General features: G+C 36.9%; 1 protein-coding gene across 1 annotated transcript in view; it reads left to right on the forward strand.

Annotated features, from left to right (window-relative positions):
- Positions 1–12049, forward strand: part of SPAST (spastin) — a 31401-nt gene extending 19352 nt beyond the window's left edge. The window contains exons 8-17 of the mRNA XM_032184123.1: positions 2067–2141; positions 3412–3483; positions 3993–4068; positions 4635–4726; positions 5436–5515; positions 6309–6351; positions 7007–7086; positions 9290–9360; positions 10183–10223; positions 11293–12049. Of these exons, the coding sequence (XP_032040014.1) occupies positions 2067–2141; positions 3412–3483; positions 3993–4068; positions 4635–4726; positions 5436–5515; positions 6309–6351; positions 7007–7086; positions 9290–9360; positions 10183–10223; positions 11293–11415 (753 nt within the window). The 3' untranslated portion in view covers positions 11416–12049. The remainder of the gene's footprint in view (positions 1–2066; positions 2142–3411; positions 3484–3992; positions 4069–4634; positions 4727–5435; positions 5516–6308; positions 6352–7006; positions 7087–9289; positions 9361–10182; positions 10224–11292) is intronic.
- The last annotated feature ends 5382 nt before the right edge of the window (positions 12050–17431 follow it).

The raw sequence follows: 17431 nt of genomic DNA on the forward strand, positions 1-17431 counted from the left end.
AAGCTGGCGTTGCATCAGAGGAATACCAGACCCGTGGGAAAAAAAGCTTTGGCATTAAATATGCATGCTCAGGTGTTCTCACACAGAAGGCAAATGTCATTATACCGTCTCTGTTATTACAGTGCTTTAGTATGTAAAGTTGGTTGTTCAGTAACGCCAGTACAATGAGCTCTGGGTGGGAAGGACTTTGAAATGTGAGCCTTGGAATAGTTATGACTCTTTCAATAATAGTTGCTGTTTTCAGTAAGATCTCTTTCATAATAGTGTAGTTAGCAGTGGATCCGATGTTGGTGTAGGTTGAGATATAACAAGTACAGAGAATCCTATGAATTCTTAAACTTCATTCCCTGGAGGAAAAAAGGCTTTTTTTTTCTTGTAAGTAAACATGGTAAATGTGGCAACTATAGGGGGGTTATTTAATCAATTAAATAGTACTTTAGTTTTAACCTCAACATTCTTGTTTAAACAAACCAATTAACAGTATTTTTGTAGGAGAGAAAAAACTGAGGTGAACGAATATGCTGGCTAGAGATGTGATGGCAACCATTTCAGCAATAAGATGCCAATAAAACAGTAGCAATTAGTTCAGACCATATTTAATATTAGTCTATTAATAAAAACTTCAAAAGCTTAGTGTTTCTCAGTGATAAATAACAGTTGTAGCCTAACTGTATAGGAGAAGATAAAGGTGAGAGTTGTAAATTTGGTCTGGAATATCTGAAAATGGTAGAACTCTGAAAGAACAATTCCTAATAAAAAAGAGTGAGGAGGGGGTGCATGGAAAGCAAAAATACAGAGTCATCCAGGTGAATAAATCGTTGGTGCAGGTGGTATGTATTAGTTACCATGTTAACATGTTCCTGTGCCCTGTTTTTAGGGATCAAGCACAACAAGCAATGCTGTTTATAATGAAATAATAGAGAAAATCCATGTTGGTTGGTCATGTTATAGAAACGCTAAGTTGTTAATAGAACCATTTCTGATGTTGGATAATGAGGAAAGGAGTTGCTGTTGCCAGTGGGCTTCAGACATGGTGCATATATAAGTGCCTCCATACTGTCTGTTCTCTTTGTTTGTTGGAATTATTGGAACCTAGAATGGAGGAATGAGCGTGAAGCCAAAAACAGAACTTTGAAACTCTTGAAAGTGGTAAAACAGGCTACAGAAAAAACAGATGCATTGTGTGAGAAAGCGTGCACTTGCTTTCTGTGATGGGAGGTATGATATGTGCAATATCGTAGTGTAGGAAAAATGAATCCAGTGTGAAGTGGGAGTGAGGAGATTATCAGTGGAATTTGGAGGGAGTAGGTGGTGGTGAAGTAATACTTTAAATACCTTCAGGTTAAGGCGTAAGTCTTCAAGATCTTCATTTAAAAAAAAAAAAAGATGAAGTGGTTCTTCTATATGGAGTTAATAGGAACACTGCTTTTACCCTCCTACTGCACACCTGCATGTGCACACTGCCTCACATTTTTACATGGAATTTGTTGCTTTAGCCTGATAGGCTGGTCTTTGGGAATATATTACTGCCTCTTCTGCTCCTTTCACAGTGTGTCCATGCCCAGAATGATCGTGGTGTAATTTAACCGTTGTGTGAGAGATAATAGGCACCTGCATTAGGGCAAGTTAGTAATAAAATGTAGAAATTCCCTAAAAATACATACAGCTGGAGAACTGTTGCTATCATTGCCAGTGTAAGCCATTCCTTAATCTTTAGTCATTTTCTTATAAAGGTATATCAGCATTTCTTTATGTCATCCCCCAGCCAAGATTAAATGGATTGCTTTTGGATGCAACAATCATCACTGTTGATAAAGCAGAATTGTGATCCTAGGATTTAAGCTAATTGGAGACTGTTAATATTGGTAAGGCTTTGAAACAGACTTTAGGATTTCCTTTGGTATTTAATAAAACTCAGATTTTTTCATAGTTTTACCAAAAAAAAAAGAATTAAAAATCATCATCACAAGTTCTCCATGTAGTGATCTAGCCAAGTGTTTATATACTTATGCTAAGTTTCTAGCACTTCAGCTCTTCCAAGGTAATTTATGATTGTCTTTTTCAAGTTATTTACAGGACTTAGAGCTCCTGCACGTGGACTGTTGCTGTTTGGCCCACCAGGAAATGGGAAGACAATGCTGGTGAGAAAACTCTACTGCATGCATGAGTTGGTGGGCTTAGAATGTAACCATGTGGGGTGGCTTTCAGTTTTTCTGCACTTGTTTTTCCAAGTAACCTTTATGTTGCGTAATTTAGAACTACTCTTAAAGTGCCATCTTTTATGGAAAAATTTAGATGTATTGTGCTTTAACTGGGAAGCTTGTTGGCGTTATGTCTGTACATTGCTCTGTGAATGCTGTTAGAACTTCTAGCAGAGCTCCTCCAGCTGTGTATGTGGAAAAAATGTAATGTCTAAATTTCATTTTCAGAGAGAATGAAAGTAACATGGTTAATTGTTTGTATAAGGCAGCACTTAAAAATAGTCTGCTCTCCACTAAAACACAGCAGAAATGTGAGTATTTTTTGGAACTGGGGAGAGAGCACAGTAGCAAGAAAGGAGTTGTCTGCCTTCCACACCGCTGTGTGAAAAATGCAAGTGCTGGAGAACTGCCTGGCTCCTTGTTATACAGCCTGACGTGCAGGGTTGAGGGAGCTGGAGTGAAATGGCTGTGTAGCAGCCAGGGAACACTGTGTGTTCTGGTGCAGCTGAGCTAGGCGCATCCTCCCGCATCACGTGGCAAGCTGCAGCTGCACGCTGCCTTTGCTGAAGCTATGAAACACATGAGCAGGAATGCTGAGCGGCTCACTTAGGCTCTTCTGTTAGGTTTACCTATTGGAACTCAATTGGTAATCAGTTCAAAACAAACAAAACCCACAACCCTCACCTCACCCCTGCCAAAAAAGCCCAGTAAAACCAGGGAACCATAACTTCTTGAGTATGGTGAGGCTGTTAAGGAAGAAGGTAATGCATTCTGGCTGAACTGATTCTTTTTTCTAGCTTTCCTCTGAAAGCAGTTTTTGTATAGATGGGATGAGGAGGAAAAAATAATAATTTTAACGTGGCTCAATTCAACTGCTATCCTAAATTACCACCCTAAATAAGTCAAAACAGTTTTGAGTGCCTTCTCATGATACATTGAAAGAAGTTGGAGACTGGTATTCTTCAGTAAGCAAGTTGTAGTTGGCTGTGGAGATATGATTAGAGAAGTGTAAGGCAGTCTGGAAAATTCTATAGTGGTTCAGCTGCTTACCTATTCCTATTTGTAAGTGGCCTGTACAGAAGTTCTGTGAAGCATCTACAATGTATTCCCTCTGAAGGAATAGGGGTTTTCAAAGCACTGTTAAGAATATCAGTGAGAGCTACAGAGGTCTCTTCAATTTGATGTTTTAAAAAGTACTTTTCTGTCTTAGGCCAAAGCGGTTGCTGCAGAATCCAATGCCACTTTCTTCAATATAAGTGCAGCAAGCCTAACTTCAAAATATGTAAGTAAATTGTATTAATCTGAAAACACATGTGCTATAGTTGGGGCTTAAGAAGGCCAGGACTTCTGACAAGTCTTTGAACTGGTTGCATATAGTGAATATGAAGTCCTTAGAGAAGTGACTTGTGAAGTAAAAACAGTGGTTTGTGCTTGTGATAACTCAGTGTCAAAGGCTTTTTTTGCAGTTCAGGATGATACTGGCTGTGATACGGAGGAGTGGTTGTTGGTTTTTCTTCTCTTTTAAGAAAATAATGGTCTAAGATCTCTCACGATTTAGGTACCAAAACCTCTTGATGTCCCAACTGGAATCATAAGTGAAGTTGTGATATTTAAGACAAAAAAAAGTGTATATAACACTCAGCTACTGGTAACCTAACTAGGCATGTACTAGTGGGTTAAGTGTGTTTGTTTTGTCAGCATATTTTTTTTTTTCTGGAAGTCCTTGTGTTAGGGGTCCTCTAATAAATGCTTTCTAAACTCCTTCCAAAAAACAGTTTATTGTTGTTTCAGGTGGGTGAAGGCGAGAAACTGGTGCGTGCTCTATTTGCAGTGGCAAGAGAACTTCAGCCTTCTATAATTTTTATTGGTAAGACGTTAAACGCTGTTGACCTTTTGTGTACTTCCTTAAACATTTTGACGACTTAAGTTTGAATTGCCAGGTGAACTACTTGGGGTAATTCTGTAGTGTAAAGGCAATGTCTTGGTTATGATATGCTGGCTAATCAGTTCCAACAGAACATGTTAGATTGCTACTATTTTAGTGCTGAGAGGGGAAAAAATAGCACCACGAACACGCAGCCTTTACTACCTTTACAGAACAAGATCATTTTAATGTTAAACTTCAAACATAAAAATAGGCTTTGCTTGTCCTGAGTTACAGTTTATTATCCAGCAGGATTTTTTTATCTGATCTATGGTTTGTATTGCATATTTAAATGACAACGCACAGCAGCATGGTAAGTCTAGTCAGAAAATTAGACAAGCTTTTAATGTCTGCTTATATATTAAAGATAGATGTGTCTGTCTCCTACAGAAAAAAGAAAATTTGATCTTTCTTGCTGGAGCCCTATATTAGTGAAAGAACTTAAGGAGCTATGAAGACTTCAGTGTTGTCTGCATAACTAAGGTGTATTTCTTCTGTTGTTTTTTTAGATGAAGTCGATAGCCTTCTGTGTGAAAGACGAGAAGGTGAACATGATGCCAGTAGGCGTCTAAAAACAGAATTTTTAATAGAATTTGATGGCGTAAGTATATAGTCCTAGGTGTTGCTTGATTTAGCAGAATTGGCCAACATAGTAGATGCCAGTAGAGGTTGCAGATGAAGCACAAATTCTATTTAGCTGCTGTTTTTTTCTCCAGTGTCCCCACACCACCCCCTTGGCTGGCAAACTTTTTTTTATTGCTGTTAGTTTTTTGCCTGCGTACTACAATGTTCTGGAAAATTTGTTCTGAGTTGAAAGGTAGGAGACGGTAATCTGGAGCTGAAATAATGGGTTGAACAGAGAAAAGAGAGGAAAGGATAACAAATGGCTATAATAAAGGAACTTTGAGAACAAATGATTTTACAGAGCAAGGACACTTGGGAGGGTTAGGCAGAGGTGAATCTTTGTTTGCAATTGCATGTTTCTTTTTGGTAAATAGAAGAGAATCAAATGAGTTTTAACTAGTATCCTTTTTTTTCTTTAAGGGATCTGCATCATAAAAGTGCACTTTGTTAAGGGGTAACGTGAGACTTAAGTGATGATTTCAGACAGACTAGTGCAGATCATTGGTATACACAATTTATTAAAATTTTTTACTTTTTTATTATTATGTCCTTAAAATATTATTTATATAAAAGCCAAGTTAATTGCCTTTGAAAACAGTAAAATCCCATCAGTGCACTGAATGCATAACAAGTCACTAACTAAATGATGTTAACTGAAAGCTGTCTTGCCTTTCTGTGTTATGTAGGTGCAGTCTTCTGGAGAGGACAGAATACTTGTGATGGGAGCAACAAACAGGCCACAGGAGCTTGATGATGCTGTTCTCAGGTATCAAAACGTCTCTTCTCTTCTTTGAATGCAATCATATGATGCTTGTTTTATGAACAGCAGGTTTTGATGTTTAGTATCCTGCTTGTTCTAAGTCTTGGACTAATTAGGCAAAATTGTTTGGCAAAAGAAAATTATTTACCTTCTCAAGGAGGTGCTTGTCTCTTCTCTTTTGGGATACATCTGTGCAAGGATGGCAGTCTTCCTGTTGTCTAACACAGCAGTGCCTGTGGAGACTAACTCAGCGTTTTCTAACTCTCACATATCTTACATACTGCTTCTTTTATGTTTGGAACTTAATGACAGGCTGAAGAAAGAAATGTCATGAATGAAATCTAGTATTTCTTCCGTGCAAATATTGGACTTTCAGTGTCACCTGTGGTTGAAGATCTTGCTGTAGATTTGCCTTAGGACTTTTTTTTGCTGCAAATTCTCGTATTTGCTTCTCTTCATTTTTGATTGAGGAAAATAGGCACTGTCTGAACAAATGAATTGCATTTTTAATAATTCAAAAGTCCTCCTGTGAGGAGATGGTTCATTTATTTATTTATTTATTTATGCTGGTAGTCAGTGATATATTTACCTTTAGATTGTTTTCTCTTTGGAAGGAGTTTCATGACTTCAAGAAGAGTAAGGTGACACCAGCAGCTCATGCATGTTATTTGTTTAATTTGTAGTTCTACTCTCTAGAATTAGATTATGTAAGTGAAATTGACATATCTATCAAACCTAGATCTGTATGCACCACAAAACTATAGAAGTATATGTATTTATATATGTGTTTTTTTCCTAGACGATTCACTAAACGGGTATATGTATCTTTACCAAATGAGGAAGTAAGTATTGGTTTCCATGTATTTTCTTCAATTTTAGATCAATTGTATTTGAAAGAAAAACAAAACAATCCCCCAAAAAGCATTTTGTACATTATCCTTAACTAGCCCTAATGGATGACTGTTGTTTTTTTTTAATTTAACTTCTGACCCAGCTTGGCCGTATACACTGTGTTTTAATTCTGGCAACTACGTTAATCAGTTGCGTTTTTCTACCCTTGATATTAGCAAATCTGGTAGTATCTACTTAGCTAGTGCGGTGTTGCCTTACATACAGGCAGGCATTGACAAGTCTGAAATATGGCATGCAGAAGCAGGTTTGTTTGGCTAGGGGAGTGTTTATTGCAAAAGATGAAAGTAGCTCTCTTAATATTTTTTTGCTGAACAGCAATTTAGGGCTTTTGATGAGGATTGTAACATTCTTATTATTTAGTGCCTTTTTAGAGCAAGCATGACCCTTGTCCTCATTATTAGCAAATCCCTATCTCTTCCTCTGGGGAGATTATCGTGTACAGTCTAATCCACAAAAGCTCTATAGGCAAGTTTAAACCAGTGAAGCGCAAAAGCTAACCTGACAAACAGATAGTTCTGTTGTTGCAATTTTGTGTATCATAAAAATCAGTTTTTACATATAAATCTGTTTTCTTTTTTTCTTCAGACAAGGTTGATTTTGCTAAGAAATCTTCTAAGCAAGCAAGGAAGTCCATTGACCCAAAAAGAGTTGGCACAACTAGCTAGGTAAGAATTCTGTAACTATACTAAATAAATACTTATCTACTAAATTCATTCAGACTGTTTTATTCATTCCAAATGTAACTGATGTTGTTGATCATACAAAAGTGATAAAACTTACTGTCAATGCATTAGATGTATTTTAGGAAGGTTTCAGGCTGTAGGAAATTGTTTTCCTATACCCTTGTATACATGTGTGCTTGTTTTTTCCCTGTACTAACTGGCTAGGCTTCTGATGTTGAAACATGCTGTTCTGTACTTCTTTCTGCGGAGGTGAGAGGGAGATGCTTCTCTCCACTAATCCCTCAGGCAGTCCAGCTCTCCTCCATGATGCAAATACTGGTTTTGCATTGCTTATGCATTTCAAAAGCAACTTTTCTTTGGTTGTCTGCTGGGTTTATTAAAGATATTACCAACATAACAGAGCAAGCACTGGATAATTTTAGGTTCTTCTCAATTTCAGGTATGTTTGGAAAAATGCAAGTTAAAGGCCTTTCCTATGACAAAGCTAAGTGTTGTGTTTTGTTTTTCATCATTAAGGTTGACACAGCAGTGCTGTTCTCCATCTTCAGAAGCAAATGTAGTGGGTGTGAAGGAAGGTAGACTAACAAGTAGGTAAAGTGCCTTGGGCAGGAAGGAGTAAAAACTGACTGTGAGTAACCACGTATTCAAGTGGATGTACTTCAGTCTCTGTTTCTGTTTGTGGTAGTACACAAGAGGCGAGTACACTACTGGGTGTGGCATTTGTCAGCCTCTTAATAATGTTACAGAAACTTGGCGTATAATCCACCTGAATAAGTACTCTGTAATTCAGGGATGCTAGCTGAGGCCATACTTAGGCTGCAGTGATAGCTAGCTGGAGGAAGAAGGCAGTGATTTGTATTCTAACTGCAAATTTACACACCAAATTACAAATGCAACTTAAGTACACTTCTTCTGGAAGAATTTAGACAAAAGACCAAAGTCAAGAGCCTTGTGTGTTCCATCTAATCTTTTTTTCCACTCCAGAAGAAACAGGAATTTAACCTTCTTTATGATGCTGTGAACTTCCTTCTCTCCTCTGCAATTCCTTGTAAACTATAACATTTAGTTATCTCCAGAAGACAGGGCTATGAAGTTTATTATAGAATATCCCAATTTGGAAGAGACCCACGAGGATCATTAAGTCCAACTTCTGACCACCTAAGAGTTAACCCAAATGTGAGCGCTGTCCCAACACTTAGAATCATAGAATCACTTCTTTGAATTGTTTTTTCTTTTTCTTTAGGTAATCCTTACTACTTTTCACCTGTATTAGCAGTATTTGTGGCTTCTCAGTTCAGTGGAGAGCTTAAATCTTTGAAATATTTAAGGATTCAACATGGGAATAAGTTGACGAGTTAGACTTAGATTATGAGAGAGAACTGTTTTCCATTGTGTACACTGTAGGAGGCAGTTTCGGTTCTCTACTAAGATGCAGACTGCCAATCCTGAGAATTGCTTGCCAAGTACATTGAGAATATAGTCTATCTTAATGAGTATTCAACACTGGAAAAAGGTCTTCCACCAAAATTAATGCTGCTCTTAAGACTTGTAGTTACTCTGCTGAATTAATAGAATGTTTTCTTCTCTGGCATCCACTAGTCAGCTCCTGCTGTTGCTTTCCACAAAAGGCATACTGTGAAACTATCACTTTCAAACCCAAATGCTGTTAGAGTTTTAGTAATGCCTGCTTTTACCCTTTGTATGGCTCCAGTGTCAACCAGAAGTTTTATTCAGAAAACCGGTCACCTGATCAAATCATCATAAATGCGTGGTATTGGATTCGCATTGTATTGATTTACAGGACAGTTACTTTTTGGTTTTATACTCATCTGCAGCAAATCATGACAAACTGGTGGTAGGACATTCTTGTAACAGAAGTAGTAATATTCTTGGGGTTAGTTTTCATCTGCAAATCTTAGTTGGCTGCTCTTTTTATTTTCCTTAGCAAATTATGCAGGACTTGAATATCTGTACCTAAATTTAAGCTAGAAAAGACGTTTAAATATAAATCACCTAAGTTGAATGCACTTGTAGGTTATTAATGTGGTTTATTGAACTCGCAAAACCAACATTTTAATAGTATTCTTTTTCTGATTAAGTAACATGTTAACCATGTGTAATTAAAATATTTAAGCATTTAAAGCTTTTTATTTTTCCTTTCTCCCTACTTTTTGCTTTTACAAAGAATGACAGATGGATACTCTGGGAGTGATTTAACTGCGTTAGCAAAGGATGCAGCACTGGGTCCTATCCGAGGTAGGCTGGATGGCTTTATATTTAGGCTTTGCAAAAACTCAGTGCCCTTGGAGACTTTGAAATGTTAATTTAGAGTGGTTGATTAACAATGTATGCATTAAGGTACGCAGGCTTTACTTTGCTGGCAAATCAATTCCCATGCAAGTCTGTTTTGAGAAGAGACTGCATAATGTTTTTTCCACCTGTTCCTGGTTTCCAAATAAAACGTTTTTTAAATGTCTTTAATGTCAGCCTTGGCAATCCCATTTATGTTTCTTTTTCCTGTGCCCTCAGAGCAAAAAGTGTGCTGTAATATGTTGTTACCATAACAGTATTTCAAGTAGAAAACTGTAGAATGGTGAAGAGTGATAGAATGATTAGAACACCCCCAACCCCCATACTGTGTATGGCAAGATGTAATCTTACGTGCACTGCCTGATTTGATTTTTATATGCTTGGCTAATGGTAGCTTTCAGTTCCCTGAGAATTATGCATGTTTTCAGGCTGCGGAGGGTTGTAGATTCCAGGAATAAAATGGTGGAGCGCAGCTGTTATGTTTGGATGGTGTTCCTGTACTTTCTGAGGAAGGAAGTAGTTCTGCCTAATGCCTTGTACAATATCTGCAATGAATCAGTGTGGGAGGAGCCTGGGTAGGAGTTGATAAATGGGGAGGAAGGAGAGGAGAAATATCACAGTCCTGTACAGGAGGTTATGTTGAGGCAGGGGGAGGTATAAGTCATAGCTGTGTTTTTTTTTTCAGGTTAAACTACTTCTATCATGCTTTAGCTCACAGAAGTGATGAGTTTTCCTATGAAACTCAATGGTCTGTCTTTATTTTTACAGAATTAAAACCAGAACAGGTGAAGAACATGTCTGCCAGTGAGGTATGCTATTCCAGCAGTTCTGTTTCCCCTTTTGAATGGAACGTATGCTCAGCAGGCATTTGTCATGTAGTCAAATAGTGATTGAGAAGAAAACTCTGTGCTTAGATGTCCGAGGTTCTTTGCATGGTTTTGGTTATCACACTTAGGAGCACCTCTTTCTGATAATAGGCTTCTGCTTTTCATAGTATCAGGTAACTGCCCTATCTTTCTCTCACACTGAATTGCAACTTCATGTTACCTTCCAGATGATGTCAGAGGCATGACTTTCATTTTCTTGGTGTTACTCCCCCAAAACCTTCCTGGAATTATTACATCAAATTATTATTTTTTTCCCAGCTTTACATAAGACAAGTCATCTTAGGAAGAATGTCTGAGTGATTTTAAAACAGATCTGTTTTTATTTATAAACATAAAGAAAAAAGAGATTAGTCCTCTATAAAAAAATTTATTTTCAAAATGTACGTGGAAACGACAGTTATGTAGGGAAAACTATGAAGAACTTTATTTCCATGTTGCTTTCTACATTAAGCCTTAGAGCATGGCTAAGGCTACAAAGACATGAAAGGATTTCTTCCAGGAAGAACAGTCCCTTTTTTGTGAATGCAAGTTTCCCTCCCATAGTTTGGAAACTCCAGTCCCAACAAAACCTGGGGGATCTTCACCAGTTGTAATGTTAATACTTGTTTAACGATGAGACTGCTCTTCCATGCACTTTGCTCATCTTCCACCTACTCTCCTGGTCTGCAGAGCTTTACCACAAAGACTTTAAAAAGTCACATGTCCAACTACTCTTCACTCAGTCCTGTGCCCTAATAGGCACTGGCTTGCACCACCTAGTGGAATAGGAAGTAGTAACACAGTTTCATATGCTATTAAGTCTGACATGACTACCAAATGTTACAATAAAACTCTAAATGCTGATAATCTTAATTTACAAAAGACTTATGTGTCAGATCAGATGAAGCATCCCTAGAATGTTGTTTGTTAAAAGTGAATACTAAATTACTTCGTGAATAAACTGAAGGGCATAAACCACTTGTGACCTAGAGGTATTTCACTTTTCTTTTAGATGAGAAATATCAAATTATCAGATTTCACCGAGTCGTTGAAGAAGATAAAGCGCAGTTTGAGCCCTCAGACCCTGGAAGCATATATTCGCTGGAACAAGGACTTTGGAGATACCACAGTGTGAAACACGACTTGCTGTGAAACAAAGTGCTGCCTGAGGAGCAATTGGTACAGGCTACTGGAAAGCAAACAGTTTACAGGACTTTACAGATCTTTAAGTATCTGCATTAAAACTTGAGAGCAAGAAGAAATTATATAATGTGAAATGTGTTCATCAAAGCCTCCTTACCATTTAGGGAGGATTTACACACTGTAAGTAAGAGCACAATAGGACTTGGGATAAGATTCCTAGCAATCTGATCATAGTTTGAACAATAATATGTGTATTTTGTTTCAGCTAGAGGGCTCTGATGATATTTATCATTGGATGACCTTTTCCTTATGTTCTGTGTGTTATCTTTGTTTTTAATTTTGCCATGACACACTAATGTCTGGCTTTCTTCCTGACAACTACTAATTTACGGTTGGATTTTTGTAAACTTCGGCTGTTTTTGACTTTTTTTTACCCTTAATGTGCCAAATAAAACAATTTCCCTATGCAAAGACAAAGAACAGCACTGGGAGATTAAGATTATTAAAATGTAAAACGCAGCTGGTCTGTTATTATTTGTCTTTTTGTTTAGTTGTAATGTGACTGCATTGTTCACAGAACAGTTTTTAAAAAAGACCTTTGATAGCAGAACAGCAAAAAAGCGTATAAAACCAGTTCAAACTGTTTTAAAAAAAGACTAAATAAAAAATAGACTAAGACATTCATTTACTGGCAGTATTTTCTCTTCATGCATTTTGTAAAGCTTCCATTGGTAGAATGTTAGCTTACGCTTATGGTGTATGACTTGAAGCCCAGCTGATGTCTGAGAGAGTAAGTGATGCTAATTGTCAAGTTTGAGAAACAATGTGTTTCTACTTTGTATTTTGGTCTGGTCTGGTTACAGTAATTGAAAGTAAAATTTCCATTGTGATAATTTTTTTAATCTACACATGTAAGCATTAAAACACAAGGCTACATGTTTAATACACGGCACACATTAATGTTTTTATAGCTTTCATATGTTTTGGATTATGTATTAAAGTATGAAACACTCGACTGATCTGCTTTTTTAAAAGAAACTGCATCTTTGTACAAATACTTGGTTTTTTATTATATAAATGACAAGCTTTTAGAAAAACACAAGTGATAGCCTTTAAATACTGTAATAAAGGAAAACATCCTTGCCTTTACTTCTAAAGGCCTGACATCTTGTTTACAAATTCTGCATCAATTAAACACTGAGATGTTTGTAAGGCAGAATACTAGTTCCTTGTTAGAACAGTTTTAAATTAAAAAAAAAAAAGACAGCTCTCCAAACTTAGTGATGTTACAAAGTTGCATATTGTTTACAGTTGTTTTTAACTAATTTGATTTATTTATTTTGTTTGCTCTTGGTCTTAACAGGAAATTTTGTTCTTAGCTTTTCCTTATTTTTTTTTTTATTGGTAGGAGTAAGTCTTAAATATTTCTGGGACTACTCATCTGAAAAATTGACTATATATAATATATTTTATATATGTGAAAAAGACATAGCTGATGCAGTGCAAATATAGTAATACCAGCAGAGGACTCAGTGCTTACTGTGTGGTATTAGGTAAAAAAAAAAAAAAAAAATAGCAGAAGCTGTATAAAAATTGAGACACACATGCAATATGTTTGGTATTCTGTTTTTTGAACCAGGGATGCTTTTAACTTATTTCATTGTTTTTAATATAAGAGAAGATTGTGTTACACTAGTATGCCTTTTGAAATAGTCTAACCAAACCAATTCTAGCCTTCTAAGGGTATGACTCTATAAAATGTATGTCTGGTGTAAATGAAATGTGATTTCTGTTCCCCTGATTCACCTTCCTGGAGAAGTAAGAAATGTTAAAAGATTTCAGTTTCTCAGATCTCATGTCTTGGTTGCTTTGCCTTAGTTCTGTCTTCAGTAGAGTATCTTTGTCAGATTCCTGGCTGACTTTATATGTATTTGTCATAGACTTCGTAGTGCTAAATACAGATACTATTTTATTACCATCTGCCAAAAAGCTAAGTAAGGCCCCCAGTCTTCCCATTGGTATAGTTTGTAAATTTTCACTGAGATCCTTAGCAAATGGGGACCTCTAAAACCAGAAGCGTTACCTTCAGTGTTCTTAAATATTCGTTATCAAACTCAATTTTCCTTCATTTAATTTTGAGGAATATACTGGTATTGATTTCAAATGTGTGTTGGCATGTGATAGGTACCTGAAGAGTAGGGGCAGAGCTTCCCATCTGCTAAAACAGTAGCAGCATGCAGCACGAAGGGTCATAAGTCTGAGCTGCTACCTCAGAAAGAAATTAGTCCTTTCACTTGTTTGTATGACCAGATTGTGTCAGGAGTCTCTGCGTGATGTTGTACTGCTTTTTGGTACCTATCCTACCCGGATTGTTTCCTGCCTAATGGCTGAACCTGAAGCTCTATGAATGACTCCTGAAATGCAGTAATAAGAACTTAATCTTGTTCTGCAACATCAATTTGCCCCACAGCTGCTGGATTTTAAGTCCATGGCCAAGTGCCATTTGGTTCATAAATCGCATTTACACTATTTTCTGAATAGTGTCTTTGAATAATAATTATGTTCCCCTCAAGGTGTTACATCACATTTTCTGGTTTCTTGTGCTACATATACTAATTCCCAACACAGTGATTTTCATCTGCATGCTAGATTAACCGTGTATGAAGGATCTAAAAACAAAAAAATCCATAAATCTATGGTATTTTTATATAGAACTTCACAACCATATTTGCCATAAAATCAGATTATGTTCTAATACATAATTTTGAATTAGCACAGGATTATCAGGACAGCAGCCTGGATGTTTTTAACCTTTATAAAGGGTAGGATTGCATTACCTCTCTATTGCATTAACTCTCTAAACTGTCTTTATTTTCTTCATTTTCCTGAACCTGCCCATTACTAATGAATGAGTGACTTGACCTACTTCTTTGAGATGATTAGGAAGCAGCTTGTCTGGCCCTCTGCATGTGTTTTACTGATGTAAAATTTAACAGTCCTGACTGGAGGGAAGGGGAAAAAAAAAGTAGAACAAGCCCCTTTTGTTTTTTGACAACCTTCCTTACACATCTTTGCCTCTTATTAAGCAGGAAATGCCTGTTCTGTGCTTCTGCCTGTTGGTAACAAAATGTGCTAAGGCAGAAGGTTACTGCTTCTGGTGGCAAAACAGTAGGGGGGGAAATATGAAGCACTGTATGTATGCTCTTCCTTAAAATGAGAGTATCTCGTGTTATGATGTTCCCTTTATTAATGTTGACTCTTGTGGAGAGTACATGAAACTTATACTGGTTCTCTTCATGTGGCTAAGAAAATAATATGGAACATGAAATAGAAGCTGAAACCTTGAACTAGGATATTTATGCACATAGTCTATTCTGCTCTCTCTTAGATTTATGGAGTTCAGTACATTAGGAAGAGGTTTCAGGGCAGAATGCTTATCTCTGACTACATCAGAAAGTCGGGCACTAATACAGTTTTGTTGAATATGGCCCTGCAAATTGCTTTATGTAGATAACAAATGTGATAGCAACACTTGAAAACTGAGAAGAATGGAATCTCTGAATGGAGAAGGAAGTGCTTGTCACTGCACGAATTAGAGGCACATGCTGATGACACTGTTAGACTCTCTTGAATGTGATTAAAATGATGGTTTTTATGCATACAACTTCCTGTGACAATTAAACTTACCTTCTGGTGTAGAATAAGTTTCTGATGTTGTTTTGTTTTTGTTGTTGTTTTGTTTTTTCCTATTCTAAACAAGCAGGTTTTAGCACCGGTTGGCACTGCTACAGGGTACACTTTGTGAAATTTCAGTACAAGGCACCACCGGGAATACTGAAGCCAGATATGTTGCCAAATTTAACTGAAGTATCCGTTCTGCAACTGATATGGAAAGCACCATTCTACTTAAGACTTGCTTAACCATCTGTGGTGAAACTTCGTGCCCTAGATTTGTCTACTGCTTTCCTACCCAAGACAGGGATAATGCGTAGTTGTGCCTAAGATAAGTTTAGCTTTTCTAACGCTTTAGCGATGCTTCTGCATGTGGCAGCTCTGGGAGATGGCAAGCACTGGCACTATTGTAGGTTACAGACCTTCACTGATTCTGTAGCAGTCTTAGGCTCCTATATTTTTAGTGTCGGGGTCCTCTACCAGCTATCAGAAATAGAATGAAATGTAGCAGGCAGGTAGTACATGCAAGAAGTTACTTTGGTCATGGTGCTAATTAGAGGCAGTTGCTGATTTCACTGTTAGATTCTCCTGAGCTGCGGTTCAGTGTTGAAGGATGTTGTTTCATCTACTTGAATTTCCATGCTTGGAGTAACTGTTGGTCATCCTAAGAGATGACCAGTAGATTTTTTTTTTCCTTTAAATACTGTAACTGTAATTTAACAGGATGTTGAAGTAAACTTTAGTTTCCTACAAAGACAGGATCATCTAAAGTAAATGTGTATTACGTTCTTACTCCTTCTCTTGTAAATTAACTGTTTTGGTGAAAACTGTGTAACTTGTCAATAACTACCTCCTGAGTTCAGCAATAATTGGCAAGGTAAACACTCTTGTGGGGGTTAAATGTATTGGCTAAACCCTGTGGGTCAAATCAGAATGCTTCAGTTTCTTTTGATTTGCAAATTCTTGACATGATACCTGGTGATCAGTTGTAAGATTTTTTTTTTTGTCTTCATAAGAAGCACTTTTAAAAGTTCTGTTTCAGAGGAGTGACTTTGAGAAAAGATCAACATTATTAGTAGATGGTTAATACAGGTATATTCTTTGAGGATGCTAAAGGTGTTGCCTCTCAGATCTGCAGGACTTTTATTATTTTCTGCCGTTAGAACTGGGAAATACTTTATCTAATACTTGAATGCCTATCAAAGGCACTGGGAACACAAACTGTTCTTGCCACGATTCTTTTTTTTTTTTTTTTTTTATCTATGCGGAAGGCTAGTCAATGTTTTTCAGCAATCTGGACTAAAGAGACAAAAACCAAAGGTGGAGACAAAACAACTGCCCCCATTAAATACCATTGAGGGACTCCTGTTTAGGATGAGGTTAATTCTTGTATTTTGTTGTTTTGAAGGACTTTTGCTTCGGAGTGTTCTTTTAAGAATGTTTTTGGAAATGTTAAACACAATTTTATTAATAAGTGATGTAAAAAAAAAGCATGATGAGCAGTCACATAGCTTTAGCTTCACAATAAAATGTTGCATTTATCCTGTTCTTACTGTTCTCTTGTCTGTTTATCAGATAAATGTCCAAAACTAAGAACCTTTGCATTAAACCTGAAGCCTATAAAATTACTGCTGTTTTTTAAAAAACAAAGTGTATGCCAGATGATGGAACACTAAATCATCAATACCTCAATTTCTAAAGGACGTGAGTCGATTCTTAAAACTAATGCAAACAAGTGCTACCTCGTAAATCTGTTGAGACTGAACACATGCTTCTCTTAGTCTTGCTAAAACTAGAGTGGAAAACAGGAGCTTTCACATCAAAATTAGTCATTTTGTGTGTATGTTAGATATCCAAATACTTTCCTTCTTTTAGAGAAGATTCTAAAGTAAATGTAGTGAAGAACCACAAGGCTTAAACCAATGTTCCTGTGTTTGATACATTTGGATCTTTGTGGATTATAGACTCAGTAGCATACCCTGATCTCATTGAAGTATGCTAGACTCCTTAGAAGACAAATCTCCCATTACAGCCAAGCTAGTGTGAGACAGGACTCCCTGCCTATCATCGGATGCAGGTACCTAAAGAGATTTCCATCTGAAATATATTTTAATGTATTGGGTTTGCCAGTAAATGTGAGGGGTTTTTCATTTTTATCCACTCCTGCTATGTTTCTGGAAACTTCTAAATATTTTAATTTCCAAATAATTTACAAACTAGTGAAATCCAGCCTCTTTCCCACAAGGAGTGCACATTACTCAGGGACGGGTCAGAGTTACACAACCTCCTGTCAGTCACTTTTCTTTGTGTAATCACAATAGAGAAGATCTCGTGGT

Source organism: Aythya fuligula, chromosome 3, assembly GCF_009819795.1.
Source record: "Aythya fuligula isolate bAytFul2 chromosome 3, bAytFul2.pri, whole genome shotgun sequence".
Classification (NCBI taxonomy): domain Eukaryota; kingdom Metazoa; phylum Chordata; class Aves; order Anseriformes; family Anatidae; genus Aythya; species Aythya fuligula.